The sequence below is a fragment of the Apodemus sylvaticus genome, chromosome 16, assembly GCF_947179515.1.
Source record: "Apodemus sylvaticus chromosome 16, mApoSyl1.1, whole genome shotgun sequence".
In the NCBI taxonomy this organism is placed as follows: domain Eukaryota; kingdom Metazoa; phylum Chordata; class Mammalia; order Rodentia; family Muridae; genus Apodemus; species Apodemus sylvaticus.
The window spans coordinates 32,906,381-32,932,521 of NC_067487.1; the positions used below are offsets into that span (position 1 = coordinate 32,906,381).

The 26,141-nt window shown below is 41.1% G+C and overlaps 1 protein-coding gene across 2 annotated transcripts in view; it reads right to left on the bottom strand.

Annotated features, from left to right (window-relative positions):
• Positions 1–26,141, bottom strand: part of Prlr (prolactin receptor) — a 194,225-nt gene that overhangs the window by 34,744 nt on the left and 133,340 nt on the right. For both annotated transcript variants that reach the window (XM_052159865.1, XM_052159864.1), the window contains exons 3-4: positions 5,121–5,232; positions 961–1,093 (exon numbers count right to left, since the gene is read on the bottom strand). In XM_052159865.1, the coding sequence (XP_052015825.1) occupies positions 961–1,093; positions 5,121–5,175 (188 nt within the window). In that variant the 5' untranslated portion in view covers positions 5,176–5,232. The remainder of the gene's footprint in view (positions 1–960; positions 1,094–5,120; positions 5,233–26,141) is intronic.

A 26,141-nucleotide genomic window follows, 5' to 3' on the forward strand; every position in this document is an offset into this window, starting at 1 on the left:
TGGGCTCGTTAAGAATTTGTGCCATTTATCTTTGGATCCCAGATGGGTGGACAGCTTTGTGTACAAGCAGATCTTGGAAAGTGGCACACCTGTTTCCATCAGTAATACATATTTTATATTTAGATCCAAGATAGAGGTGCACTTTTTGCTAAATTAACATTTCTATAGCTCACTTAAGATTTCTAGGAGGTGCTCACTGTGATTTTTATCAAAATTATCATCTTGAGATGATCTTCTTTTGCCCCCATGGCAGTGTTACATTTAAATATGCCTTCCAGGAGATCTTGAATTTCGTTCTTTTGTTGGGCTTGGAATAGGGGTTTCTATGTAGTTCAGGTTGTCTTTGAACTTGTGATCTTCCTGTCTCAGCTTCTAGAATGCTGGGTTAACAAATGTGTGCTCCCATGACCGGCTGAGATTGTATCTTATAGACTAGCCATTTGCTTAAAAATAGTCCTCGAGTTCTTTCCCTTAAAGGTTATTTATTTTCTTGGGCATGAAACACATTTGAAAACCTAATGTACCACAGCCGCCAAGGATCACAACACAGTTTATATAATTCAGTTATGTTACAAAAGTAGTGTATTAACAAAGAAAAAAAGCTACCATTGGCGTGTGGTTCATGGATGAGTGGCTACACTGCCCAGTTTATGGGTTTATGGATGATTAGCCAACACTTAGGAAATGGTGGCTTGGTCTACAATCTAAGCTTGTGTCAGACAATTGGAAACTTGGTTAATATTATAATGCTACTGGTCAATGTGCATTTGAAGATTGTTCTGTAAAAACCTTTACTGAGCAAGATGGGCAGAGACCTTAAATTCCTTTCCTGGTGGGACGCACCTTGTTGGTGTAAATCCAGGAAAGCCCGGTGTTTCTAACTCAGAACCAACCTAAGTTGGGCCTGGGAGAGTGTGAGCGCTATGCTTGGGTTTGACTCTAAGGAAAGAACCATTTTACCCTTCTTTGCTGTAAGTCAGTGAATAATTGGTAGGCAGCCCTCCATCTGACCCTGGATTCCACCAGCAGGTGAATGTTTCCTTGTCAGGGGAACGGCATTTGTGGATCTCAGGTTTTCCAGGTGGTGACTGTCCTAAAACAAAAACATAGTCAGCCATTAGAGTTAATATTGAAGTCCACTCAACTGCGTGACTGTGCTCCTAGCCACAGAGGCAGATTATTGGCACCCTGGACAGTGACGAAGTCTTAGTGCATTGTTCAGAAAGGCCATAGCACCAGTAGCCAACTATACTCCTCTGTGCTGTGGCTGTGCCCACAGGACACTTAGGTGATTTTTGGTGGTGCTATACATTTTCATTTTGAGATGGAGTTAGTAACAACTTTTTGCAGAGATCAGTAACACACATTCCAGTGAAGGTGAGACTGAGGGAAGAGGGATGGACATGTATGGAGACTCTATAACCCCTCTCCCGGCAGAATCTAGTAGGCATTAGGGTTACCAGCTAAAACATTCTTTCTTCCCCAGTGACTAGCGGCCTATGCATACACTGTCAGCGACCTGCCTTCTGGCATGCTCTCTCCTTTCTGCCCAGGAATCTGTACTTCTCTGGCATTCATGCAGCACCAACTTTTCCTCTGTCTTCATTTGCATCACATATGGCCTCTTAGCTGGTTGTCCCTGGGCTACTCTTCCCTTCTTCCTTCCCTCCCTCCCTTCTTCCCTCCTTCCTTTCCTCCCTTCTTCCCTCCCTCCCTCTCTCTCTTCCTTCCTCCCTTCCTCCCTTCCTCCCTCCCTCATCTTCTCCCTTCTTGCTTTCTCCTTTACCTTGATTCTTTACAGCCTTAGTCTAATGATCTTGTTTTCAAAAATATGTATTTATTAATTCTTTGAAACTTCTACACATGGATATGATATATTTTGAACTCATTCACCCCTACTTCTCTCCCTGACTCTTCCCAGATCTAGCCCTTATCCCTACCATCTCTGTTTCTGTCTCTGTCTCTCTCTCTCTCTCACACACACACACATACACACAGACACATATATACAAAGTATGATTTGTTCTCCTTATATACATATGGATATCAAGCTTCCCATTAGATTCTGGTTGACATACCAGGCATATGCACTTAAGGACAATTTATTCTTAGTTCTTTGAAGCTGCCAGCTGTCAATAGTGCTTCACTTAGAGGTGGGGATTCAGCAGCCCCTCCCATCTCTGTGATGGACTGTTAACTGCCTTGATCTTGTGCGTGTCACTGTAAAATTATGAGTATCGTGGTGCTGCCATGTGTCCCAAATACGATATTTCATTCTAGTTTTCCCAGACCTCTGGCTCTCAGTCTTTCCATCCACTCTCCTAAAATGGCCCCTGAGCCTCTGTGTGTGGGTATAATGCAGACGCGCTACCTGTAGCTGAACACTCTACAGACTAATGGTCCAGTTTACTATCTTGTATTTCTTCCTTTTGCTGTTTACGGAATCTCAGTCTTAATCTCCTTTTGTATTTAGGCCCTGAACCCTTTTCTTTTCTTTTCTTTTCTTTTTTTCTTTTCTTTTTCTTTTTCTTTTCCTTTTCCTTTTTGTTTTTCTTTTTGTTTTTCTTTTTCTTTTTTATGAGTAGGTGACCCAAACCTTCCTTGTAGTTCTGCAGATTTTTATGAAGTGGTATGGTAAGAGGTAAGACAGAGGGTTGTTCCACTCTGAGTGGGGAGCTATCATCATCAGGTGGGACCTGTTCCCACTGTCAAGCTAGAAGTAAGAAGGCAGGCAGGAGGTGAGGTGGCAAACAGGATGCGATTTCTCACTTGCTCAATCTCCAGAACTCTTGGCAAGCTGGTCTCCACTTCTTATGCTTGGCTGTTATGTTGAAAAGAACAGAATAATGTTGGGATTTTGTCATGATGCTATTGGCCTGTCAAAGACAATTATCACTGATGGTATATCTTATTTTCTTTTTCTCTTCTTTCTTTCTTTCTTTCTTTCTTTCTTTCTTTCTTTCTTTCTTTCTTTCTTTCTTTCTTTCTTTCTTTCTTTCTTTCTTTCTTTCTTCCTTCCTTCCTTTCTTTCCTTTCTTTTTTTATTATTATTTTCTATATTCTTTGTTTACATTCCAAATGATTTTCCCTTTTCCGGTTCCCCCTCCCCATAAGTCCCATAAGCCCTCTTCCCTCCGCCAATTCCCCACTCAACCCCTTCCCACTTCTTTGTCCTGGCAACTCCCTACAATGCTGCATCAAGCCTTTCCAGGACCAGAGCCCTCTCCTTCCTTCTTCTTGGGAATGATTTCATATGTGAGTTGTGTCTTGGGTATTCAGAGCTTTTGGGCTAATATCTACTTATCAGTGACTGCATTCCATGTGTGTTCTTTTGTGAATGAGTTACCTCACTTAGGATGATATTTTCCAGTTCCAACCATTTGCCTAAGAATTTCATGAATTCATTGCTTTTAATTGCTGAATAGTATTCCATTGTGTATATATACCACATTTTCTGTATCCATTCCTCCATTGAGAGACATCTGGGTTCTTTCCAGCTTCTGGCTATTATAAATAAGGCTGCTATGAACATAGTGGAGCATGTATCCTTATTGCATGTCAGGGAATCCTCTGGGTATATGCCCAGGAGTGGTAGCCTTGGTGTTAGCAGTTCAGGGGTCTTCTATATCTTCTCCCACATTTATTCAATCTTTTAGCTGCCCACCCATCCAGCAGCGCAGGTCAGGAGGATCATGGCAAACGGACCATGAATTGGAAAAGAGGTCTGTATGACATCTATTAAGAAAGAAGAACTTAACTGACGATCTAGCATGGTGTACCAAATAGGGCCATGGAAAGAAGGCTGGCCAGCAGAGAGTTACAATGGCTCAGAATTGCTGAAAGGAATCTGTGTGAGCCTCGTGTGGATCTACCAATATTTGGAGCACTGTTCATCCTCCAGGGAGGATTTTTTTTTTTCAGGATAGTGCATTTGGGAGTCATTGCAAAAATACAAGGTTTCTTTCACTTGTTTGTTTCTGACATGGGTGAGGAGAATATGATGTAGAGAGAACTATTCAAAAAAAAACTCTTCATTTTTAGGAGTCAGAGCCAAGTGGGTTTCTGAGTTTGAGGCCAGCCTTGTCTACAGAGTGAGTTTCAGGATAGCTAGGGCTAGCCAGAGAAATCCTGTCTTGAAAAACCAAGCAAGTCAAACAACCATCAAGAGGAAAACGTAAGGATATGAAATGACAACTAGTCAAATGTTACTTTCATGTCCCTAGATAAAGCAAGGTTTATGGACTATCTCAGTGCAATATAAAGGATATTATACAAGTCCAAGAAATGCAGAGACTTTCCTATACCGATTCCATATACATAGATAATGCATATATTCATATAAACATATCCAGAGAGAAATAGCTCAAAGGCATAATGATAGCAATATACATTGGTGCACGCACACATACACACACACATACACACAAACCAATATATACATATGTACACAATATACATAATATACACAGAGGTTACTGTGTATCCACATACTGGTATCCACATACACCCATACATTCATATTCACACAGAAGCATTTACAGCCCAGTACTATAAACAGCTGGTATGTATATTGGTACATTCAGAAGTACACATCCCCAGAGAGACATACAAGTAGATGTGGAAGCCCCTGTAGGCAATCACACACCTTTTTAATTTAACACTGAATTTCATTTCTCTGAGGAGCACCCACTCCGGAAGTGGCTACACTTCTTTCCCACCTTGTAATCGCAATCCTTTATGTTATTTTATGGTTGCCCAAAGGTATTTTCAAATACATTAATTCATCTGAACTCTGCAGAAATAGAACTATCCTCCCTTGGAGAAATTAAAACCATGGAGAGACATACAAGTGGTTCAAGTCACACAGCTGGAAAACGTAAGAACCTGGATGGCAGCTGCATCTCCAGTGCCCCCTCAGTCCCCTCAGAATGGGAATGGAAGAGGGAGGGCATGAGAAGATTTTGCATTAATTTTAACGCAGAAATGTGGCAAATAATTTAGAAGTAGCACATGACACGGACGGCTTTCCTTTCCCACAGCAGCACTGCAACAGACAGAGACAGCCTCTCCACCCCCTGACAAACATTCCAGGCAAGGAGAGTAAGAAGAGAGCCTCTTACCATTGAGGAGGCTGACGCTGAGAACAAGTAGCAGGAAAGCAAGTGCAGATGGCATGGTTTTCTTCAGGCTGGCCCCTTCTTCTTGCTACAGGCAATAGATATCAGAGGCTCCCTGGAAGAGAAACCACCAGGTAACATTTGTCAAATGACAGCCGCTCTGGCACATGTACCACTTTATTCTGGGTGCTTGCAACTGGTTCTTCTTGCTCCTTGCTTAATGTGAGCGACAAAACAGCGGGAAGCGAATGTAGGAAAATGTAACATGGGATGGCTTGCCTAAGAAGCCCTGATTCACACTTGCTGGCAAAGATTTCACCACAAGAGGTCGTCAGACAACAGTGTAGAGAGTTCAGGGGAAGTCTGTCCAGGAAGACCGACCATTCAGGCTGTTGGCTTTTTATTTTATTTTATTTTTCTGCATTCATCTTTCCACACCATTGTTTAGCTTTCTAATAGGACATCACCTATTTATGTAATATAGATTGTGTTTCCTATAGGAGAACTATTCACAGAGGGCTCTGGCTCCAGTATCCGGAGCATAAACCAGGTCAATTTATCAATACTGGCAGATTGAGAGTGGGAGGGTCAGGCTGGAGGTTCCTGTCTAAGTTCAGGCTGAGAAAGTTCAGGAAGTCTCCAGGGATATGGCCGTGGCTATGAAGCAAACCTCATAATGATTTTTAGTGACCCTCCGAGTGGCTTCTTTCTCCCTTCTGCAAAGCACCATAGCAGGAGACAATGAACTCCAGTAATAATTCAAACCTCTTGGGTTTAGGGTATTAAGTCAATTTTGAACCTGCAGGGCTTGAGAGTTTTGAGCAATTTATTAATATTATTATTTTTTTACTCTTTGGAACGGTTTTCAAAGCCTCTCAAGTTCCTTCTTTAAAAAAAAGAAGAATTTTAAAGACTTAAAAAAAAAACACTCATTAGTCTTATTAGACTTCAGACACTGCCCAAAAAACAATAGATTTGATGAACTACATGTAAATTTCCAGAAACACATGGTTTTCATTTTCTTTTAAATTTATTTTTAAATCAAGGGAAGAATATCTAGGAGGCAAAGTTACCCATCATAGGCCACATGAAGAGGTGCCGGATGAGCCCGTAAAGGACCAGAATCCATCCATTCCTCCCAACCAGGGAACGTGCTCTGTCTGTCAGACACTTACCACTCAAGGGACAACTTTTTGAAGGTGTGTAAGCCCTGACACTACTGCGTGTGGAATCACTCAGAAAAACAGACATTTTTATGGCTCTGGAAGTAGGGATACATCGATGCCAACAAGCGGTGACCTTATTTTTATTTTATTTTATTTTTTATTTGATTTATTTTTTATTTACATTTCAAATGATTTACCCTTTCCTGGCTCCCCACTCCCTGAAAGTCCCATAAACCCTCTTCCCTTCCGCTGTTCCCCTTTCCACCCCTTCCCACTTCCCTGTTCTGGTATTGCCCTATACTGCTGCACCGAGCCTTTCCAGAACCAGGGGCCACTCCTCCGTTCTTCTTGGACATCATTTGATGTTTGGATTATGACTTGGGTATTCCAAGTTTCTAGGCTAATATAAGCAGTGCCCTTATACTGGAGATTCTGGTTGAGAACTGGATCCAAATCTGTTAATGGGCTCAGCAAAGTGCTGGAGCCCTTTTGCTTGCCCTTCCTGGATCCCTGGCAAATCCCCATCTAAGTAGCACATTCTCAACCTAACCCACTGCTTTTAACCTCTGGGGGCCATCCTCTCTCAACCGGGTGGTCAGCGCCTTCTGATGGGTTTTAAATAATGAACTTATCATAGCAGGCACTGGTATGAGTTCTTCAGTCGCCTGAACTTCATTTTGTCCTTTTCATGACCTCACAAGAAGATACTGGTTTCTGCCAGCCCAGCTTAACAGGTACAGAAACTGAGTGTACAGAGATTTAAGGAGAAATCATGATTTGTGTGATATCTGTGATAGTGTCCCCTTCTATAGGGTGATACATAAGGTAAGAGCAATTGACTCATGGAGAGAAATACACCAAGACGTGGGTAACCGGGAGCAGGAGAGCTAGAGTGGATAGAGGTTTTCCCAGTTTTGCCTCTACTTGTCCTTAAGGGTGTCCAATGTTGTTGATGTGTCTAAGCTTCTTATTTGTGTATAACCTGGGAAGAATTCTTCATCTTGAACATTCTTTAAACTCTTGGAAGTGGGATTCTGCTCCCTGACTAAAGGTGTTCTAAAATATCTCTGTATTGAAACTTCCCTCCTCCTTCGGGCATCACATAAAACAAACATCTGAGATCACTGTGCTATAAATCACCCTTTGTGGGTGAAATCAGGAGACTTCTGCCAGACAGGGCTCTGCCTGTTTTGCAAATGAAATACACAGATAGGAATCCAGGTAAGCAGAAGCAGGAGTGGATTTAGTTATTTGTTTGTATTTCTTCTTCTCCTGGTGTAGGATCAAAAACCCTTCTAATTAAAGTTTCACCTTTTAAAAAACCACTCTGTGCTCTCATTAGATAACTTTCTTTGACAAATGCTGGAATCTGGTCACACCCACTCACTTTCTAATGCCCTAAGCTGTCTGTGCCAAGGAATTAGACACACTCCTAATGTGTTTTTGACAGTGACTTCCCAACTCAATCTTCATCTTATACTGTCAAGGTAACCATGGTGTGGTAAGCAAACTTTTAGAGAAAAACAAAATGGCAACTGTTCACAGTTAGTGGGGCTAGGCTAAATGTTAACTCTGGCCACAGACTGCGTTTGTCCTAGCATTAATCACACCTCCTGCTGGCCCACAGGCAAGATTTTATGGTAATCAGACACAAGGCTGGGGATAGATTTGGTTTTCATCTTCCTGAATCCATTCTTCATTGTATGCAGATCCAGGTCGAAGCTAGCAAGGCCCTCTTTACTCTCCACATCAGTTGGGGTTGGGAGGGCCCACAACTTTGCATGATGCTGTAGCACAAGTGCTTCAAATATTTGGAGTCCAGTCAGCAAAACCTGAGCCTTGCATACTCAGCCCAAGGTCATCTTAGGGTTCACACATCCCCATCTCTCTATGTGTGATAGTGGTTGAAAAGTGAAAAGTCTGTATCTCTGAGCAGGTTTACTGTGAGTGCCTAACTTTCATCTGCTTTGTCCATGACCTTCTTCACTTCTGAATCCTCAGAATCTCTCATTATCATGCCACCTTATTCAGACTCCTCCCATGCCCATCCTGCTGTGGCACAAATGCCAAGAAAATTCCTAACCATTTTCCCCTAGGGATGTTTTCTGCATCAGTGGTCCTATTTAGACCCACTCCTTCCAGAAGCCCCTCTTTAGTACTGTTCCCCATTTAACCAACCCTCTGCCATTGAGGCCAACAGCTGAGGTTGCAATCTGTGGTCTGGCAGCTCATTCTTTTGGGACCAGTATAGAATGACTCCTCCCTAGATGGAAAACCAGGCAGGGTCCCATGGCCTAGGTTATTCCTCCCACCTACATTGTGGAAGGCATCCCAAACAAGAGGAGGCAGTATGATCTTCAAGTGGTAAATAGGACAGATCTGAACTTTTACCAGATCACTGCCTGATTTTAGCCTCTTGTCCTTTCTTTTTGCTTAGACGTCTCTGCATGCTTTGGCCCACCTGCCCCAGAGATTGTCAATTATAAAAGCATAAGGGAAGCCTTTACTCTCCCATGATGTGGGATTTGTTTCCATCCTTTGGTACTAGGAGATCCCTACAGTTTTCTGCTCCATCCTGCTTTTTCTGTCACTGTGGTCTTTCTATTTGACTCAGTCTCCTTAACCCTAGAACTGGTCCCAACAGGCTAGAGAGAACCTCTAAGGATCTATTTTTTAGCTCTTACAAGCCTTGTCCTTGATGGACAAAGCCAATTGAAGACTTACTTTAAGAAGAGTCAGTCTTAAGTATTTTACAATAAGTTATCAAGTGAATAGCTCTACATTTGCATCTAAGTTGCAAAAAAACACAAAAAGTAGCCCAGAAATCCAGCTGGTGCCTCCTCCTGATCTCTACCCATGCCCAACAGTACTTCCCTGACTTCTAACACAAAACTTGTCTTGCCGACTTTCTACAATAGGATCACATAATAAGCATTTTAGGAGTGTGGGTGTCCGGCTTCTGTCATTTTACATTATTGTATGATGCATTCTGGCTGTTGTATGCAGCTTCACATAATTTATTTTTATTTTCTTTCATTTCTATTTTGCTGAATGAGATACTATAATTTCCTCATTATTTGGCTGTTAGATGTTGGGGTTATTTTTGGGTTTTGAGAAACTTTAAGAGTTGTTTTGGGAATTTCGTATATGTGTATAATACATTTTGATTAAAGAGGCTCCCCTTTCCTCCCCACCAATTTATAACTAACCCTCTCTAACACTATTATTTTTTTCAAACTTCATGTGCTTTTTTTTTTTTAAAAAAATAAACCTCATTGAGTCCACCTAGCGATGCCAGCACATTTAAGGTTGTAAGACAATGGGGCAGAGTACAGGAAACTTATCAGGGCCCATGTCCCTGAAGAAAACAGACTCTCCCTCCCCCAGCACTCAAGACCCTCATCATAGAAAGCCCTGTATACATAAAGCTCACCAACATTGGTTCTTTACCATAAGCAATCAGTGTGCTGCCAGCCATACATACATCCTTCCCACTAACCTAAATCCATTTCTAACGTCGTTCTTGTCTCCCAAATGTAAGAACACTTCCATATTATGCAAACTAAGTTTAAATAAATTAATCCATTCAGCATTATGCACTGTTAGGGGCTTCCTCTTTGTTCCTCTGCTTGCTGGATCACTTCAACTGCCTCCAGGACTAAATGGCCAGAGGCTGAAAACACTAGGTAAGAACCTCACGAATGCCCCTTGATTCTCAGGAGTCTGGCTTTTCTTTCCAATACAGAATGCTAGCATTTAATTTGGAAAACAAAAGACATAATCTTCCCAGGGTGAAGAGAAGAACAGAAGGGATTAACTGTTTCACACCATGCTGAAGATTAAGATTGTTGTACACTGGTTTTCAGAGCAATAACCCCAGCTAGGAATAAGTGCTCTGCATTTGTTTTTATTAAAATGAATCTAGCACAAAGATGCTTACACCACAGGGTGGTAATTTATCCTCAATTAAATTTCCCAGCAGATCTGTCTCCCTGTGTACCAACCCAAGTCAGATGCCATTTGGACGATGGCTCAGTGGTTTAGCAAGATCGTTATGGTTGTGTGAAAGCTACTAGCAATAGCTATGGAGACACTTCACTTTAGACTCCACATACCCATTTCTCTTCCTGTCTCAAAAACCCAAGAGGTTCCCAAGAAGGTGCGGTGCTGTGTCCATCAATGTGCTGTGCACATCCATGTGCTGTGTACATCCATGTGCTGTGCATGCAGATAGATGCAGAGTTAATTAGCAGACACAGTGTAGTCCTAATGGGAGCCGGCGCAGGTTGGTCCTGCATAAGGGTAGTTTCACAGGAAGTTCTAGCTTCAAAGTTAGCTATGGCAAATTACAGTTCAGTGCTGTATTCACTGCTGCACCAGGGTTACTTTAAGACGTAGATGCTTACCCATAGCTGGAGGCATCACACTACCCAACTCCCTTTACAATAACTCACTCAACTTAGAGTCCCTGCCACATCTTTTCACTGCAGGGCTTTGTTTTTATTCAGCTTCTTTGGCTTAAAGGAAAGAATAGGAACTTGGTAAGTGTTAATTCTCTCTGGAAAGGGCAGAATTTGGGCAGATGTTGGAAAATCCACGTTGGCCTGAGGTCCAGAGGAACCACTCACTCATGAGATCATCCATCGATAAATCACAGTGCAAAAGCAACATGTTTTGGATAGAATGTTTTACAGCTAGCTCACCAAGCCATTCCGCAGGCTGCAGTGGCTTTCAAGCCACGATTCCTGCTACCAGTGTGGGAGAGCTCTCACTCCTATACTGTGTACCCTGACATTCTGAAGATGGTTGGGTGTTCTGCATTCACAGCTTCTGCATTGGTAGCTTCATCAGCCCCAGACTGAAAGCATTCGGAAAGCATTTGCTTTGTTACTGAATGTGACTTTTTGTCATTTCCTAAATAGGATAGTATGATAACTGAATGTACCATTTATTTTATACTAGGTATTATAAATACTGGGGATGATTTAAAGCATGTGGGAAGATGTGTATCGGTTATGCATACACACACTATACAAGAGTGGGGTTGAGTCTGAACCCGACCATACTATAGGTGAGTCCTCCTCCTTCCTCTTCTTTTTTATCTTTCTCTTCTTTCTTCTCTTCCTCCCCTCCCTCTCCCTCTCCCTCTCCCCCTTCCATTCCCTTCTTCCTTTCTCTCTCTCTTCCTCCTGCAGTAAAATTTAAATCTAGGGCTTCACATTTACTAGGAAAGACCTTTATCACTAGGTATAGCACCACTCTACTCCCCAACTATTTTTGAGATAGTCTTGCCAAGTTGACTGTGTTGGTTTTGAACTCACCCCATGTCCAAGGCAAGCCTTGAACTTGTAATCTTTGTGCTTTATAAGCCTTCCTCAGTATCTTTATTAATTAGAGGCCACTAGAATCCTATCTTCCTGGAACTGATGCATAATGTATACTAACTTGTTTTGAATTGGGTCCACTGAGATACATGAACAACCACCACCACCACAACAACAAAGTTCTTTAGATTATTAAAATATATACCCAGGGTTAATGACCATTAACAGGCATGCTGCTTAACACATAGAGCCTCTATTACAAGATCCCACTGATAGAAGAGGAAACTGAGGCTGAGAGAGGTTTCTGATTGATCACCATTACATGGAGCAGGCAGCACCACAGAAAGACTGAATCTAGTCTTTAGACTCTGACTTAACATTGAAGGCAAAATGCTCAGTAGGCTACAGGATGTAAAGCACTCTCACATTATCAATATTTTATTCTTACAACATATCTTTAAAGAATCAAAGCAGCAGTTTTTGTCATTCTTATTACTATGACAATCCTATCATTTTCCTGTCCAAGTTGAAGACACTGATGTTCAAAAAGTTAAGGGGTGTACATGTCAAAGACCTTATCTCATGAACCTCCAGGTTTGTCACAGCCATGGTGATAAAACGTGAGAGCCTTGTGTTGGACACACTGCGTATCAGGTACTGCTTTGTTAATTTGATTAACTCATATGACAGTTGTGAAGTATAGAGTTTATTATTCTTCTCATCTTGCAGATGAGGATTGCTGCAGCCCAGACATGTTTCATGAACTGCCCAAAATCACATAACTAGTAGGTAAAGATCTTAGTAGTTGAGCTCCAGATTCATATTATTTATCATAGGCTTTCCACTGTAGGTATCCACAGAAGACCAATGATACCACCTTTAAGGAGCCCCACCCTAGACATACAAAATGCACCTGGTATGAGAGCAGGGAAAAGGTAAGATGACCTTGGTACCACAGACTCTGAATACGCCAAGGCTGTCTTGCCTCTTTTTGAGAAGAATCTCCCTGCTCAAACCAACTCCCCAAAGGTGGCTCTAATGCTCAGTGTTATGGGAGGTCAATGGTAGTCCTTCTATAGTAGTGGATATTCCCTGAGCATTGTCTTTAGAGACTGTTCTGTACACTCTATCTTTTAATGTAATATGTCTCTGGATGTGGGGCCCAGGAAGGGGCATTTCAAACCTGTAATTCTGTGATTATCATTGGAGCTGAATCTTGAGAGCTCCAGTTAGAGGAAACAGAGGGAAAGGGAGATGTGAAGAAAGAAGAGGGGCTGGCTTTCTCTGAGAAATGCCATATTGAAGACTTTAATGCAGGTCAGATGGTAGTGGGACAGGCTGATTGAATTATTGTCCCCAAATATTTTCTTATTCCCAGTCATGGGGAAGTATCTATCATTATAAGACATACTGAGGCATTATGTTGGCAAGGGAACACACAGAAATCCAATAATTTCAGACTCATTCATTTGAAAGGTGGTGGAGAATGGGTGATACTTTGGCTGTATCCATCCATCCATCCATCCATCCATCCATCCATCCATCCATCCATCCATCCATCAACAGTCACAGGATGTGGCTGAGGTTTTCTTTTCTAAGTTATGGAGCTATAGTAGAGTATCAGATAATACATCCTCAGATTGGGTCCCAAAACAAGAAGGCAAAAGATGTTCTCCAGAGCCCAGAATAACCCAGACAATCCCAGAAGCACCAGAGTCAGCCTGCTGCCTCTTGTAAAGAGAGTAAACAATGAACATTGCTTCAAGTCACAGAAATCTCACTGCAGTTTGTTTTACTACCAAGAGGCCACTGTAGTAGGAGGAGACATATGTTTTGCCAGATTGTTAAAAGAAGATTCTATTTTACAGATGTGTGTGTGGGGGGTGTGTGTGTATGTGTGTGTGTGTGTGTGTGTGTGTACATGCTGTTTAATTAAACACAAAAGAACTTTATATTTCATTAAAAACATTCACACACAAATAAATGACTCTTGGTAACAAGCTCATCTATTTCTGTATGTTTCTTGATTTCTTGAAACAAGCTTGGAAGTAAATGGAAAATTTCAAGTGAAAATAAAAAAGATTAATTATCGGTTTACTGCCTCTCTGGCTGCCTGTTTGAGATTTTTGGAGTTTATGAATCCAAAAACTCCAAAATGCACTGAAAGGAAACCAAAGATTTGAGAGAAAATGGTCCAGTTTCATCTGTAAGCATGAGGAGTGTGAGGGAGGTCCAGTTTTTCTCCCTTCTCACAGTCACTGTGTGGCCTTGAGTAACCCATGACCTCTTTTGAGCATCAATGGGAAAATGGCCAGGTGGCTGATGGGAACATCTTTAGAGCATTGAGAATGAGTTGTATCCACATCTAAGAAAGCTGATAAGGCCAACAAGAAACTCTTCCCAAGAATATGTCAAAATGATCTCTTCTTTCTAAGCCATACTTTTCTTTACCACTTCAGTCAGGATATTGAGAGTCCCTCACAGGAGAAAGAAAAGAATCCTGTACCCGTCACAGTTTGGGTCTATTCTTCCTTCCTGTCTAAAGCCTATGTTCTTCTCATTGCTCCTCTCGTGGTTTCATGGGATCAGATGATTGAGCTGTGGCGTCAGGAATGGGGAGAAATGGTACATTTTTTTGGGTCTAGTCTTGACCTTTAAAGCTTTTTCCGTATATGCATCCTGCTCCCCCCATCCTTGCCTGTACATTCCTTTCTTTCTCCTGGCCTGCAGTATTTTGTGGTCCCAAGAGATCATTCAACATAAGGCAAGCTCTACAATTCTACTTAGAACCTACTGAACTTTACAGGGTTGAGAAGTAACAATCTAGCTACTTGTTAAAATCTAGTTTTGTAGCTAGAGACAGAGTATAAAAAGTGCTTGGTTTACTTAGCCTGGCAAATCTATGACTAATCTGGAGATGGCTGGCTATTACTGCTTACTTTGAATGGTAACTACAGTGTTTAATTAAGTAGTAGATATGAGTAAGTAAACCTTTTGATGCCTGGTTTGCTAATTCAGTGCCACCTTGGAACACTATTATTGAAGTCATTTCATTTGGCTTCTATACCATCCACCTTGTCACTTTGCACACACAGGTGTAGTAACACTTGCTGAATGACTGGTTGCTTTACCATTTTTTCCTTCCTTTGTAGTATCAGGGATTGAACTTAGAGCATCAGGAATTTGAGGTGAGCAATCTACCACTAAGTTACAAACTCAAACTGACTCACTTATAGAAAACCATAAAGGATGTAATATTTTCACCCTTTTCTCACAGTCTCAGATCCACAGGGGTGGAGAGGGGAGTGATAACATGTACCCTTGAACAAAGGAATTCTTTCTTCCTATCACAAGATGCACTTTAGTTGACTGAGGCTGAGCTCCAAGGCCTTGTGGATTCCTCCAGTACCATTTTGTGTGCATTAATTCCATAGATGTATTAAAACGTATAATGAGATTTGGCTGCAGGGCATCTGGCTATTAGCCAAAATACATAAGAAAAATAGTTATTGGACATTGAAAGAATGTGCAGGCTCTTAGCAACAAACAAAATTTCAAGTGCACATTCTTCAAATGAAATAAAATGATTTTAAAAATGTTTATTTTTCAGTGAAGACACATCATGGGGTAGCTATGCATCTAACTATCTAAAGCATGTTCCCAGTTAAAAAACTATTTAATGGCTTGAATACAAATGTAAAAATTATTTACTTCTATGGTTCCTCATTAGAGCACTGATATCACTTGTGAACAATGACTGGTTGCTTTACCATTTTTTCCTTCCTTTGTAGTATCAGGGATTGAACCTAGAGCATCAGGAATTTGAGGTGAGCAATCTACCACTAAGTTACAAACTCAGACTGACGAGTGAGATGGCATGGTTGCAGGATGCTATACAGAGAATAAATACAGACCAAAAATGTTTTGCTTAAATCAAATACCTAGGACTCGAGGAGCCTCACTGCCTAGCTAATTTCATTTTAGTCTTCTTTTCTTCTTTTCCCTGCCTTTCATTCATTGTTTTTGCACCCTAAAAAATTTAATTTAATAGTTAATAGCTGTTTTTGCTACTAACTCTCTTCTAGTAGACCTAAATAGACCCATTTCAATCCATTGGTACTTTTGATCTATAAAGTTGGAAAGCTAACCTGAAAATTAAAATTTAGAATGTTGAAGCAATTTAAATGATGACAAGAAGTTGTGAGGAAGGAACATTGGAATTTTCCACCTGTCTTATAGATGAATGGCTTTCATTACATCTATTTTATCCAAATGTCTGTTTGGTTTTCTTTCTGGTTCTCATTCATGTTCCAGAGAGTTGAGCTGCTTAGATGAGCTTTAAATAGTGCTATAAGGTAAAGGCAAGAAAACAGGTCCCTGCCCAAGAGGAGTTGGTCAAGGAAGACTGGACTTGTTTTTTTATTTTAGGAGAGAGAGAGAGAGAGAGAGAGAGAGAGAGAGAGAGAGAGAGAGAGAGAGAGAAAGAAAAAGAGAGAGAGAGGGAAGAGAAGAGAAGAATGGATAGGTAGATAGATAGATAGACAGACAGATAGATAGATAGATAAGATAGATAGATTGGTTGGGAGGATATGGAAAAGGGAATGTGATCAAAATATATTATATGAAAATTTCAAAGAGTAAATAAAAACATGCCAAAAGAAGCTATCACTAAGAAGAAACAGAGCATGTTTAGTGTCTTAAAACTCAAGTGTGTAAATAAAAAATATATCGAATAAAAAAACAAAAACAAAACAAAAACAACAACAACAAAAAATAAGTATTGTTGGTTTGTAAAGTAAAAAAAAATCTGTGGAGATTAGGGCAAGATTTTGAAGACATCAAAATATATGAGACTGGTAAGAGATTGTGTATGCGTGCATGTTTGTTTATGTATGTATACACGTGTGTTTGTGTGTGTTTATGTATGTAAATTTAACAGTTTTTAGGAAAAGTGTTGACTACAAATGAAATAAAACAAATATTTTGTAAATATTATCCATTTTCCTAAAAAAAAAAAAAAACAACTCAAGTGTGGCTCTCAGTTATAGAAGGAATACTTCTCTATATCTCTGTATTTTTTTTTTTTTTTTTTTGATTTTGGTTTTTTTGAGACAGGGTTTCTCTGTATAGCCCTGGCTGTCCTGGAGTTCACTCTGTAGACCAGGCTGGCCTCGAACTCAGAAATCTGCCTGCTTCTGCCTCCAAAGTGCTGGGATTACAGGTGTGCGCCACCTCTGCCCGGCATTCTGTATTTCTTAAATTGTCCATGACACTGCTCTTTATCAAGCAAATTTGGGCCCTGATTTCCATTTGACTACTAGTTTTCCCAAGCCAATGAAGTAGAACAGGCCTGTGTAAACATCTACACACTTTCCTATCATAACAATGACCAGGCAAATCCCAGCAAATCATTCTTACTCTTTCCTTTATAAGAATATAGTGACTGCCTATTAAATAACATTTAACCAGTGCCATGCCTTATAACCACCACTTTCTGAAACTATAAAAGGGATAATAGTTTGGGATATCAGTACTAAAAGGTTAGTTTAATTTTCCTGTTTTCCTCAAATACTCTACTTGGGCATTTATCCATAAAGATTTCAATCTGTAACCTGGCAGGCATCTGTTAGTGTAGTCCAAGAGTTGTCAGCTTAGTTTTAGAAACAGAAATTGATTTTAATATTATTAAGCCAATGTGATTTGGAAGAAAAATTGGATGCTTTGATTATATTCTTAGTTGTGTCAATGGTCAATTTACTTGAAACTATAACATCTTGAGATGCTTTTCTTAGGTGTCCCTAAGTGGCAGGACTCATGCATACCTGGGTGTTTGGAAAAAAACCTCCGAATGCCCTTTATGGTCTACAAGATGACATTATAATCCCCACTTGTTCTTTGAAACTGTAGGTTCATGTGCCAAGCACATGGAAACCTGGGTGTTCAGCAGATTTACATGGGAAGAGAAACAGGTCATGGTCACTTTGTACCCTGTACGGTTCAAGTGAAGGGTTTCCAGTTTCAGCACCACTGTTCTGAGTCCATGGTTGAGCTTAGACATGAACAGAATGAAGGATGAGTATTGAAGTGTCACAGCTTCTGGTAGGTGGCCTTTCTTCTCACCCGCCACCCATCTGGAGACTATAGTCTGCCCTCTGTCATTCCAAGCATTAAAAAGAGCAAGGATTTTGTGGTTTGACAGGGCTGAGGGGGTCTTCTGGTCACCACATGTCAGATACTTGGCAACATTCCTCATTAAGGATTTGTTTTGCTCATCCAATAGTGGTTATATTTGTCCCCCACCCCACCCCCCCACCCCCCACCCCCCCCCGCGCTTATTTTCCCTCACACCTCCCTAAAATCTCTGCCTCCTACTATGGTTCCGAACAGTTATACAGTAATTCACCAAAAAGCTCTGCTGATTTCTAGAGCAATGGTAGCTGATAAATATATAACCTTGGGGTCTTACTAATCCTATCACATAGCCTGTTCAAATAAGAGGAGAGGCCCTTGGCCCTGAGAAGGCTGATGCCCCCGGTATAAGGGAATACCAGGACAGGGAAATGGGAGTGGGTGGGTTGGTGAGCAGGGGGGAAGGAGGGATAGGATAGGGTGTTTTCAGAGGGGAAACTAGAACGGGGATAACATTTGAAATGTAAATAACGAAAATATCTAATAAAAAATAAGTCTTTGCCCACAATGATGTCTTTCTTTCTATCCAGAACTCTGGGTAGAGTATTTATAGACGAAGCAGAGGTAGGTTCATGGCCACCCAATGGAAAGATCAGATACCTCCTTATTCTCTGTTTCAACTCCCATTCAGCAGACAGGTTAGGTCTCACAAAGCTGTTGTGCAGGTAGTACTGGTAATGAATTTGACTTATCTTTATGTAAATCCCTACTCTTACAGCCCTTCAGGCTAGATTTGAAGTGCATTGATTCAGTGTGTGTGTGTGTGTGTGTGTGTGTGTGTGTATGTGTGTGTGTATGTGTGTGTGTGTGTGTGTGTGTGTGTGTGTGTGAGGGGGGGGAGGAAGAGTGAGTTCACTTGAATCCTTAAATTTAAAACAAAACTCTATACATGGGTACTCAGTAAATGGTTCTGTGGAAGTAAACTGTATTGAGTGTCAGTGCCTCCTGAATGTAGAGAGGTAAGTTAGTGAGGATTTGGGGCTTTAAAAAGGTGATTAACATCACAATATTTGACCAGAGAAGCTAGCATCTTCTACTTGGGTAGTTAAAAATAGATAGCATGGTAATGTATCTTTTAATGGAATTTTTAGTTTTCAAAATATTTTCATATAAAACATTTTTATTTTATTCTTTTTTTCCAACCCTGGGGGTTTCAGAATGGTATCACTGAGTGTATAAATGCATTTGGATTAGTAACTTGTGTTTTGAGTGTAAATTGGTTTAATGTTTCTCATATATGTTAAAAGTCTCAAGAATACTGATGTGCACTGAATCGGAAAATACACTTCGCCCCGAGTGAACCTAGATGCACAAAACATTTCTTGAATAAAAGGAGTCTGGCTCCCCAGTGTTATTTACAAAAACAAATTATTAGAAAACCATCTAAACATCAGATCCTAAAGGACTGCTTAACTAGGTCATAGCAAGGACAAGAGTGGAATATTATTTAAGCCTTGACATAATGTGATTAAAATTTCAATGATTTCCAGAGGTGAAGTGCAGGAATAATTAGACATGGGAAGTAGACATGCCTGACCCTAATTCTCACAAATGTCCCTGGCAGGGGTGCACAGGCAGTGCATATGAGGCACACATCAATGGTGACTCCCTTTGGGAGGGAGGATTACTCTGAAGTGGCTGATGATTAGTTTTCTAATGTAACAAAATAAAAAGTGACTGCCATTGCGGCTGAGGGGGCACATTTGAACAGCATCATTAGTGCAACAAAAACAGCTCACTAATGAGAACCTGGCATTTAGTTGTGTAAACAGAGGCTACCATATAGGAACGGGTCTTTGTGTGTCTCTGGCAATATGTTCAGCAGTGGCAGAGAGCCAACCTCCATGTATCATTTCTGTAGCTGAACATGTGCCTGTCTCTCCAGCTAGAGTGAAGGATTTCAACAGCTCTCCTGCCTACTGACTGCTCAGTTGTTTTTAAGACTGCCTCCCACTTTCCCTAATTGCATTACTGTGTCTGCGTGCATTTAAAAAATTCCAGGGACAACCACCCATTATCTGCCATTTAGCTTCTGACAAGTAGGTGAATGGCAGTTTCAAAGAAAATATCTTTTTCAGGGGCCCTGAGAAGGGCCAGGCCATCTTATTCAGAGGAAACTTCAACAGCGCTCTTGGTCTGAGACTCTTGTGTGTAAATTTTCCTCTGGCTTGTCAGCATCTGTCAGGACTTGTAATACAAAGCTCTAGGAGCTGGAAGTTTAAAGACTAGTAATGGGAGGTTCACAGCCTGGGCCAGGAACACAGAAAGTCTTCACATCTCTCCCATCTCATAATACTCAGGACTAGTCCCAAAGTCATCCGTCCTCCCTATGTTCCCCTTAGGAGCACATCCTGTCACTACCTCCCTAAGTCACCCTTTATCACTCACAAACAAGATGTTCTTTCAGACTTACTTCTGCAATCAAACATCTGGGCTACTATATCAAGATAGCTACTTGCTTTTCCTGTCTCCCTTTCCCATTTTGTTCTTCAGAAGCAACCTTCTCAGAAGAAAAGGTACCAACTCAGGCAGAGAGGTAATAGCCAGACCCAAGGCTAATTCAGGGAATAGAGTGAATATGTTTATTGTAGACTCATGGGGGTGGGAATGGAAAGAAGTGAATAGATAAAAATCCAGCTGTGAGTGTAGTGGAGCAGGTTAGAAAACTGGCAGATTGATCCATATTAGTGATTGTAATGCCCATCTATCCATCTATCCATCCACATCCATCCATCCACCCACCCATCCACCCATCTATTCACCTATCCATCCATCCATACATACATACATACATACATACATACATACATACATCTACCTATCCACTCACCTATCCATCCATCCATCCATCCATCCATCCATCCATCCATCTACCTATCCACTCACCCGTCCATCCATCCATCCATCCATCCATCCATCCATCCATCCATCCATCCACCTATCCACTCACCTATCCATCCATCCATCCATCCATCCATCCATCCATCCATCCATCCATCCATCCACCTAGCCACTCATCCATCCATCCATCCATCCATCCATCCATCCATCCATCCATCCATCCATCCATCTACCTATCCACTCACCTATCCATCCATCCATCCATCCATCCATCCACATAAATGACAGGTGTAAGAACAAAGCTCTATAGGACCCATGACTATTGTCATGAATGATCTGACCTGGTCAAGGAGATGAGGGTGCTTCCTGGTGGAGGGTGCCTCTCAGCTGAGAACAAAGTTCCTTGTCTTGTCTTTGACACAGCCCTATCCACTCAATGAGTCTGGCAGATGCTGTAGGTTTCTTCTCTAACACCCACTTCTCCCTTTGTTTTTATGCAGAGTCCAGTCAGGCATCATGTGTCCAGCCTCAGAGGATGAGGAAGTAGTAGGCTATGCTAATCAGGGCCATTGTAATCATTTTTTGTCCATAGAATGCATTAGGAATGGCCATCCCACTAAATTCTAGTGATGGAGGCATAGCAGAAAATTTCCTTTCTGCTGAAAAAAAAGAGGGGAAAGGAACCCCCCTCCCTACCCTGACATCTTGACTCTAGTTCCTTGAAGTTATCATAACCTGCTAAATCAAACCTAAAACTGATTTTCTCAGAACTTCTTAGGAAAGTACTACATTCCCAGTGTTTAATCCACCTTTAGCCAGGCATGCTATGGCTTGCAGCTCAAAGTATCCTCTCTGAGGTCGTGCCACAAAAAGATGCAGAAGAAGCTTAGACTCTGGACTTATTCAGCCCTGGGAGAACGTGGCCTCTCCAGAGCATCGCACATTTGCCTTAGGCAGATAGCAGAACTTGACATAGCTAGCTCAGTAGTCTAACTGTTACATGCAATGGCTTAGATGTAGAGAAAGGTTGTTGCTGACTGAGAAAGACTGGGGTTTTGCTGTAATTGAAGGAAAGGGGTTCATTGCTAGGTGTGGTGAGTCACAGAAGCCTCAAGTGTGTGTGTCAAGAACAGATAAAATTCTGAGTGAATGTGTATTGTTTGACATGGGTAGAGCCATGTCAAAAGCCAACTCCTCAGACCCATGGGAATGGCAAAGACTCCACCCCTAGTTTGAGACTTAGAGGGAAGGTAAAACATTCCTCTGGTCTAAATGCAACTGTTGAAAGTGTGTACAAGTAGTTTAATTGACCAATGTGGGTAGAACCTAGCAACACAACTTCTCCTCCTCAATGTTTATGGCCTGGAATTGCTTACCTAATAAGACTTCCTACTGAAACCAGCTACATTCTCCCCCTGTGCTCTACCTAATCAACATGTAGAGGGTCCAGGTTGCTGTGTCGTTGGTGCCGTTCTTTCAGTGTGTGCATGGCCTGGCTAACTTAGCTTTTCTGTGTGTGTAGCTTCCCATTATTCATTCGCTCTTTGCTCTTGGTCAAGTTTCAAGCCAAAGAATGCTAGATGTGGCATCTAGGGACATTGACTTATTGGGAAACCATTAAATTGATCATTTTATATTTTTTTGTTGCCATCTTCAATATTACTTTATCTAAATAGCTTTAGATTTTATTTCCTATTCAATTTTTGAGTCCATGATGAATTTACTGTTAGAGTTTATCAGCATAAAGGCCATATCTACTCTGTATATCTTTGCATGCTCAAGGAAAATATAGAATGGAGCCAAGTATTCAAATAACTATTATACACCATGAGTGATGAGCCCATTCAAATGTGAGGATATGTCATATTTGGCTACAGGCTATTGAAAGTCATATGAATGGAAGCACTCTAACTCATTTTTCTAGAAAAATAAAATTTGCCACAATTAAGAGTATCTATCTCATTTCTGCAGCGTCTTCCTAGTGGATACAACTTGAAAACCTCAAAACACAAGGCAGATGAACTATATGCTTGACTTACCATTATGCTCTTGGCTTAAGCTCTCAGGGCCTGTGGGACTTGCTTTTGATAGAGTCCATGTTATGAGTACTAAAAACTGCAGGGGTAATAGTAATACGAAATAAATAGAAAATGTCCAATTATAAAAAAAAGAGTATCTATCTCAAGGCAGAGAGAGTATTTTGGGAAGCAGGATTTCCCTTCTGTCTTTTGCCAGGAAGACAGATGGTAGACCTGGTGAGCACACTGACACAAACACTAGTTTGTCAGACTTCAGGACCTGAACATGTGCTAAGTGACTTGTATCACCAGGGGTTGTGAACAATAGACAGGTTAGGTGGGTGGTTTCTGTTGTTGGTTCTGATATTCACCAGCCTTTCTAACAATGACTTGTCTCTTTCTCTTTCTGAGCCTTCACACTTCCCCATGTAAGTGCAGAGGGCTACATCTTCCCTCTGTGAGTGACTCTGTGAGGGTAGACTAAGATGAGTGACTTTGTGAAGTACTCTATTTGCCACAATGTTCTAGGTAAGGATAAACCACTGCTTTCAGCAGTGGGTCATGACTGACACCAATATGACAGGGACAATTATTGCCCTAGAAACTTCCTGTGCTCCTTGGACTCTTCACAGAGACATAAGTCCCAGAGAGATCCTTGTATTGCTTTCTTTGGTTTGAATAATCCTAGCTCTAAAAGGACCTTTGCATATGGCCCCAGGATCTGATGCCTCCAGAACATTGCTTTCTCTTTGGCTGGGAGCTCATTGACTCCAATATGCGAGCACTGCTTAGGGTCCTCTTGCCTCTGGATTCAGAAGACAAGTCTCTTGTTTCACAATGTGTTCAGAGACTCCAAAGACTAGACAGGGAGAAAATGGGTCTCAAAGACAGTCTCAAAGATGGTTACTTCTTTGAGTCCTAGTGTTTTGCGATAGAGTAGTTGCACATTTGTTCATGGTTGGATACCAGTGACATAACTGTTGACCAAGTTGAAGTACTTTGACTGGTCCTTTCACTTTCTTTTTAGAATCCTGTTTTGTCATCTCTCTCCATCACTGAAGAGCCTGTTTATTTAAGCATTCTCACTTTCCCAGAGCTCCTCATTGGAATGACCAGCTTGTTCTTATAGAAACTTCTGTCATGATGGAAGTATTCTAGTTGTTCCCAAACCAATAAAATGACCACTAAGCAATGCAGCTATAGAACATTGGGAGTGGATTCAATGTAAGTGAAGAACTGAATTTTTAATATTTCATTTCAATGGACTTACATTTCAATTGGTATATGGAGCTAGTGGGATGGAAAATGAGGGTCAGTGCATTCAACATCTCTACTACAATCAAAACTAGTCTTCCTTGAATTCCAAATTCATAGCCTTCCCAGATGGACAAGAAAGTCTATCCCATAAGCAAATATTTAGGCATAAGTTAAGGTATTAACCCTCATAAGCAACACTCCAGATCTTTTTGTTCTGTCTTCTGTTGGAGAGTGAACCCAGAGTATCACACATACTAAGCAAGAGATCTATCTTGCCAAGATTGGCACATGAATTTGGAATGGCACCATGTTTTAGTCAAAGTAGAAGCCCAAGTGGCAAGAATTGGGGGATGGTGGCAGAAAAATGTGATGTGTACAAAGATAACAGGTAAAAACCTTTAAATGTACATCAAAAGATGCTTAGTGGATGGCAAGTCTTCTACAATGCTTCTAAATGCTTCTAAATGCTTTGGTAGCCCACAGATATGTCAAGACTCAAAATCACAAGTGTATGGTCAGGAGCTTCAAAAGAATTGGAATGGGCAGATTCTGGAGGATGCCAGACTTCTTGGAAAAGGATGTAAGGTGCCAGGTAGGGCAGTGATTTGCTCTGCCATGCTCTGAAACGATTACAACCAGTGGAACATAATTGAAAAGCTGAAGACCAGAAAGCAGCTTACACAGCTCACAATGGACTGTGGTATTTTTGTCAGGATGTTAGACAGGAGTTGAGGTTCTGCTCTTAATTTGACTCTCAACTTGTCAGGGACTGTTCTTTCTCTTGCATTCTTTTATGAACATTGGTTTCTGGATGTTCTTCTCATACTAAAACTAGGCTGTGTTGCTGTGTGTCTTGGCTTGTCTTAACTGCCTTCAAGTTTCTGCTCGTGTTTTCACAGATATCCACTGGCATCAGGATAATCTCTGCATATCACATCCAGGTTGGGTAAAGGGTGGAGGACATGGGGCTAGAGTGGATGTTATGGAAGAACGTCAACCAGAAGGATGAAAGGCCCCAAGGGTACTTAGAGATGAGCAAGCAGAATGGATACCTATGCCTGTGTCCTTGGATGTGATATTGGGGCCTCAATCTCCTGTTCCAACCACAGGAACATCTGTTACCAACACTTCACCTGCTGCATACTGTTTGGAGTAGAAAAGAGATGAATTTTAGTTAAGTCTCTATGCCTTTATGCTTAAAAGATTTGAAAAGTCAGTCAGAGTACACATAAAAGTAAAAAAAAAAAAAGTAATTTGCAGGCAAATTTCTCTTGTGTTTGCAACACAGTTCAGACTCCAGTTTTCTATACTTCCTAACCCACTTGGCAAAAGATTACTAAGAAATTTGGCATAACACTTTTGACTCGCAATCTGTCTATCCTTCAAGGACTGCGTGAACTCAAGGGGCAGAAGCTAAGAAAGAAGGAAGAAATACATAGAACTCTTACTGGATTGATCTACCAGTTCTTATATTAATGAGTTTTATAGGGAATGACATTAAAGTCACAGAGATCTTTTGTACCCAAAGTGTCTATGACATCCTTTTTTGTAGACATTTCCTCCTCTGTACACTGTGAATTTCAGTCCAATTAAATGAAAAGGCAGAAGGGCCTGCCAGGGCTTAGGTAACTTAGAGAAGTGGTTTTCAATTGAAGGGATTTTGTTCCACTTAGGAAACATCTGGCAGTGTCTGAACACATCACTGTCACTACCCAAGGTGGGTGGTTTTGCCCTTGCCAGGACCTTAAGCAGGGTCTAGACACTGTTAGTTGTTGAAGTGGTATTCTATTCTGATGTTGCTGAATATACTACTAGAGAACAGTCTTTGTGACAAAAAGGTCTTTGAATCAAAAGGTCTTGACAGTCTTTGAGCATCCTTGGTCCGTGGGACAGACCAGCCTTCACTGGTATGAGAGATGGCCCTTAAAGGAGAATCACCATTTTACCAATCACAAGGTGGCTCAAAGAAGTCTTAGAAATGTTTCACTTAGGTCTTTCTTCAGCTAATAACTTAGTCAATTTCCTATCTTAATGAGTTTTTCACTTTCTCTGGAAAAGCAGGAAAGCAAGAACTCAAAGAACAAAAGCAATCTGCTAGCTTCTTAAGTTGCCTAGGTTTTGACTGTGGGCTATGCAGAGGCAATCTGTGTGGGTGATTTCTCCACAGCCTAGTTGCTGGCAGGTTTTGCTTCCCAGGGCTTCCTTCATATTGGTATATGGAGACAATTG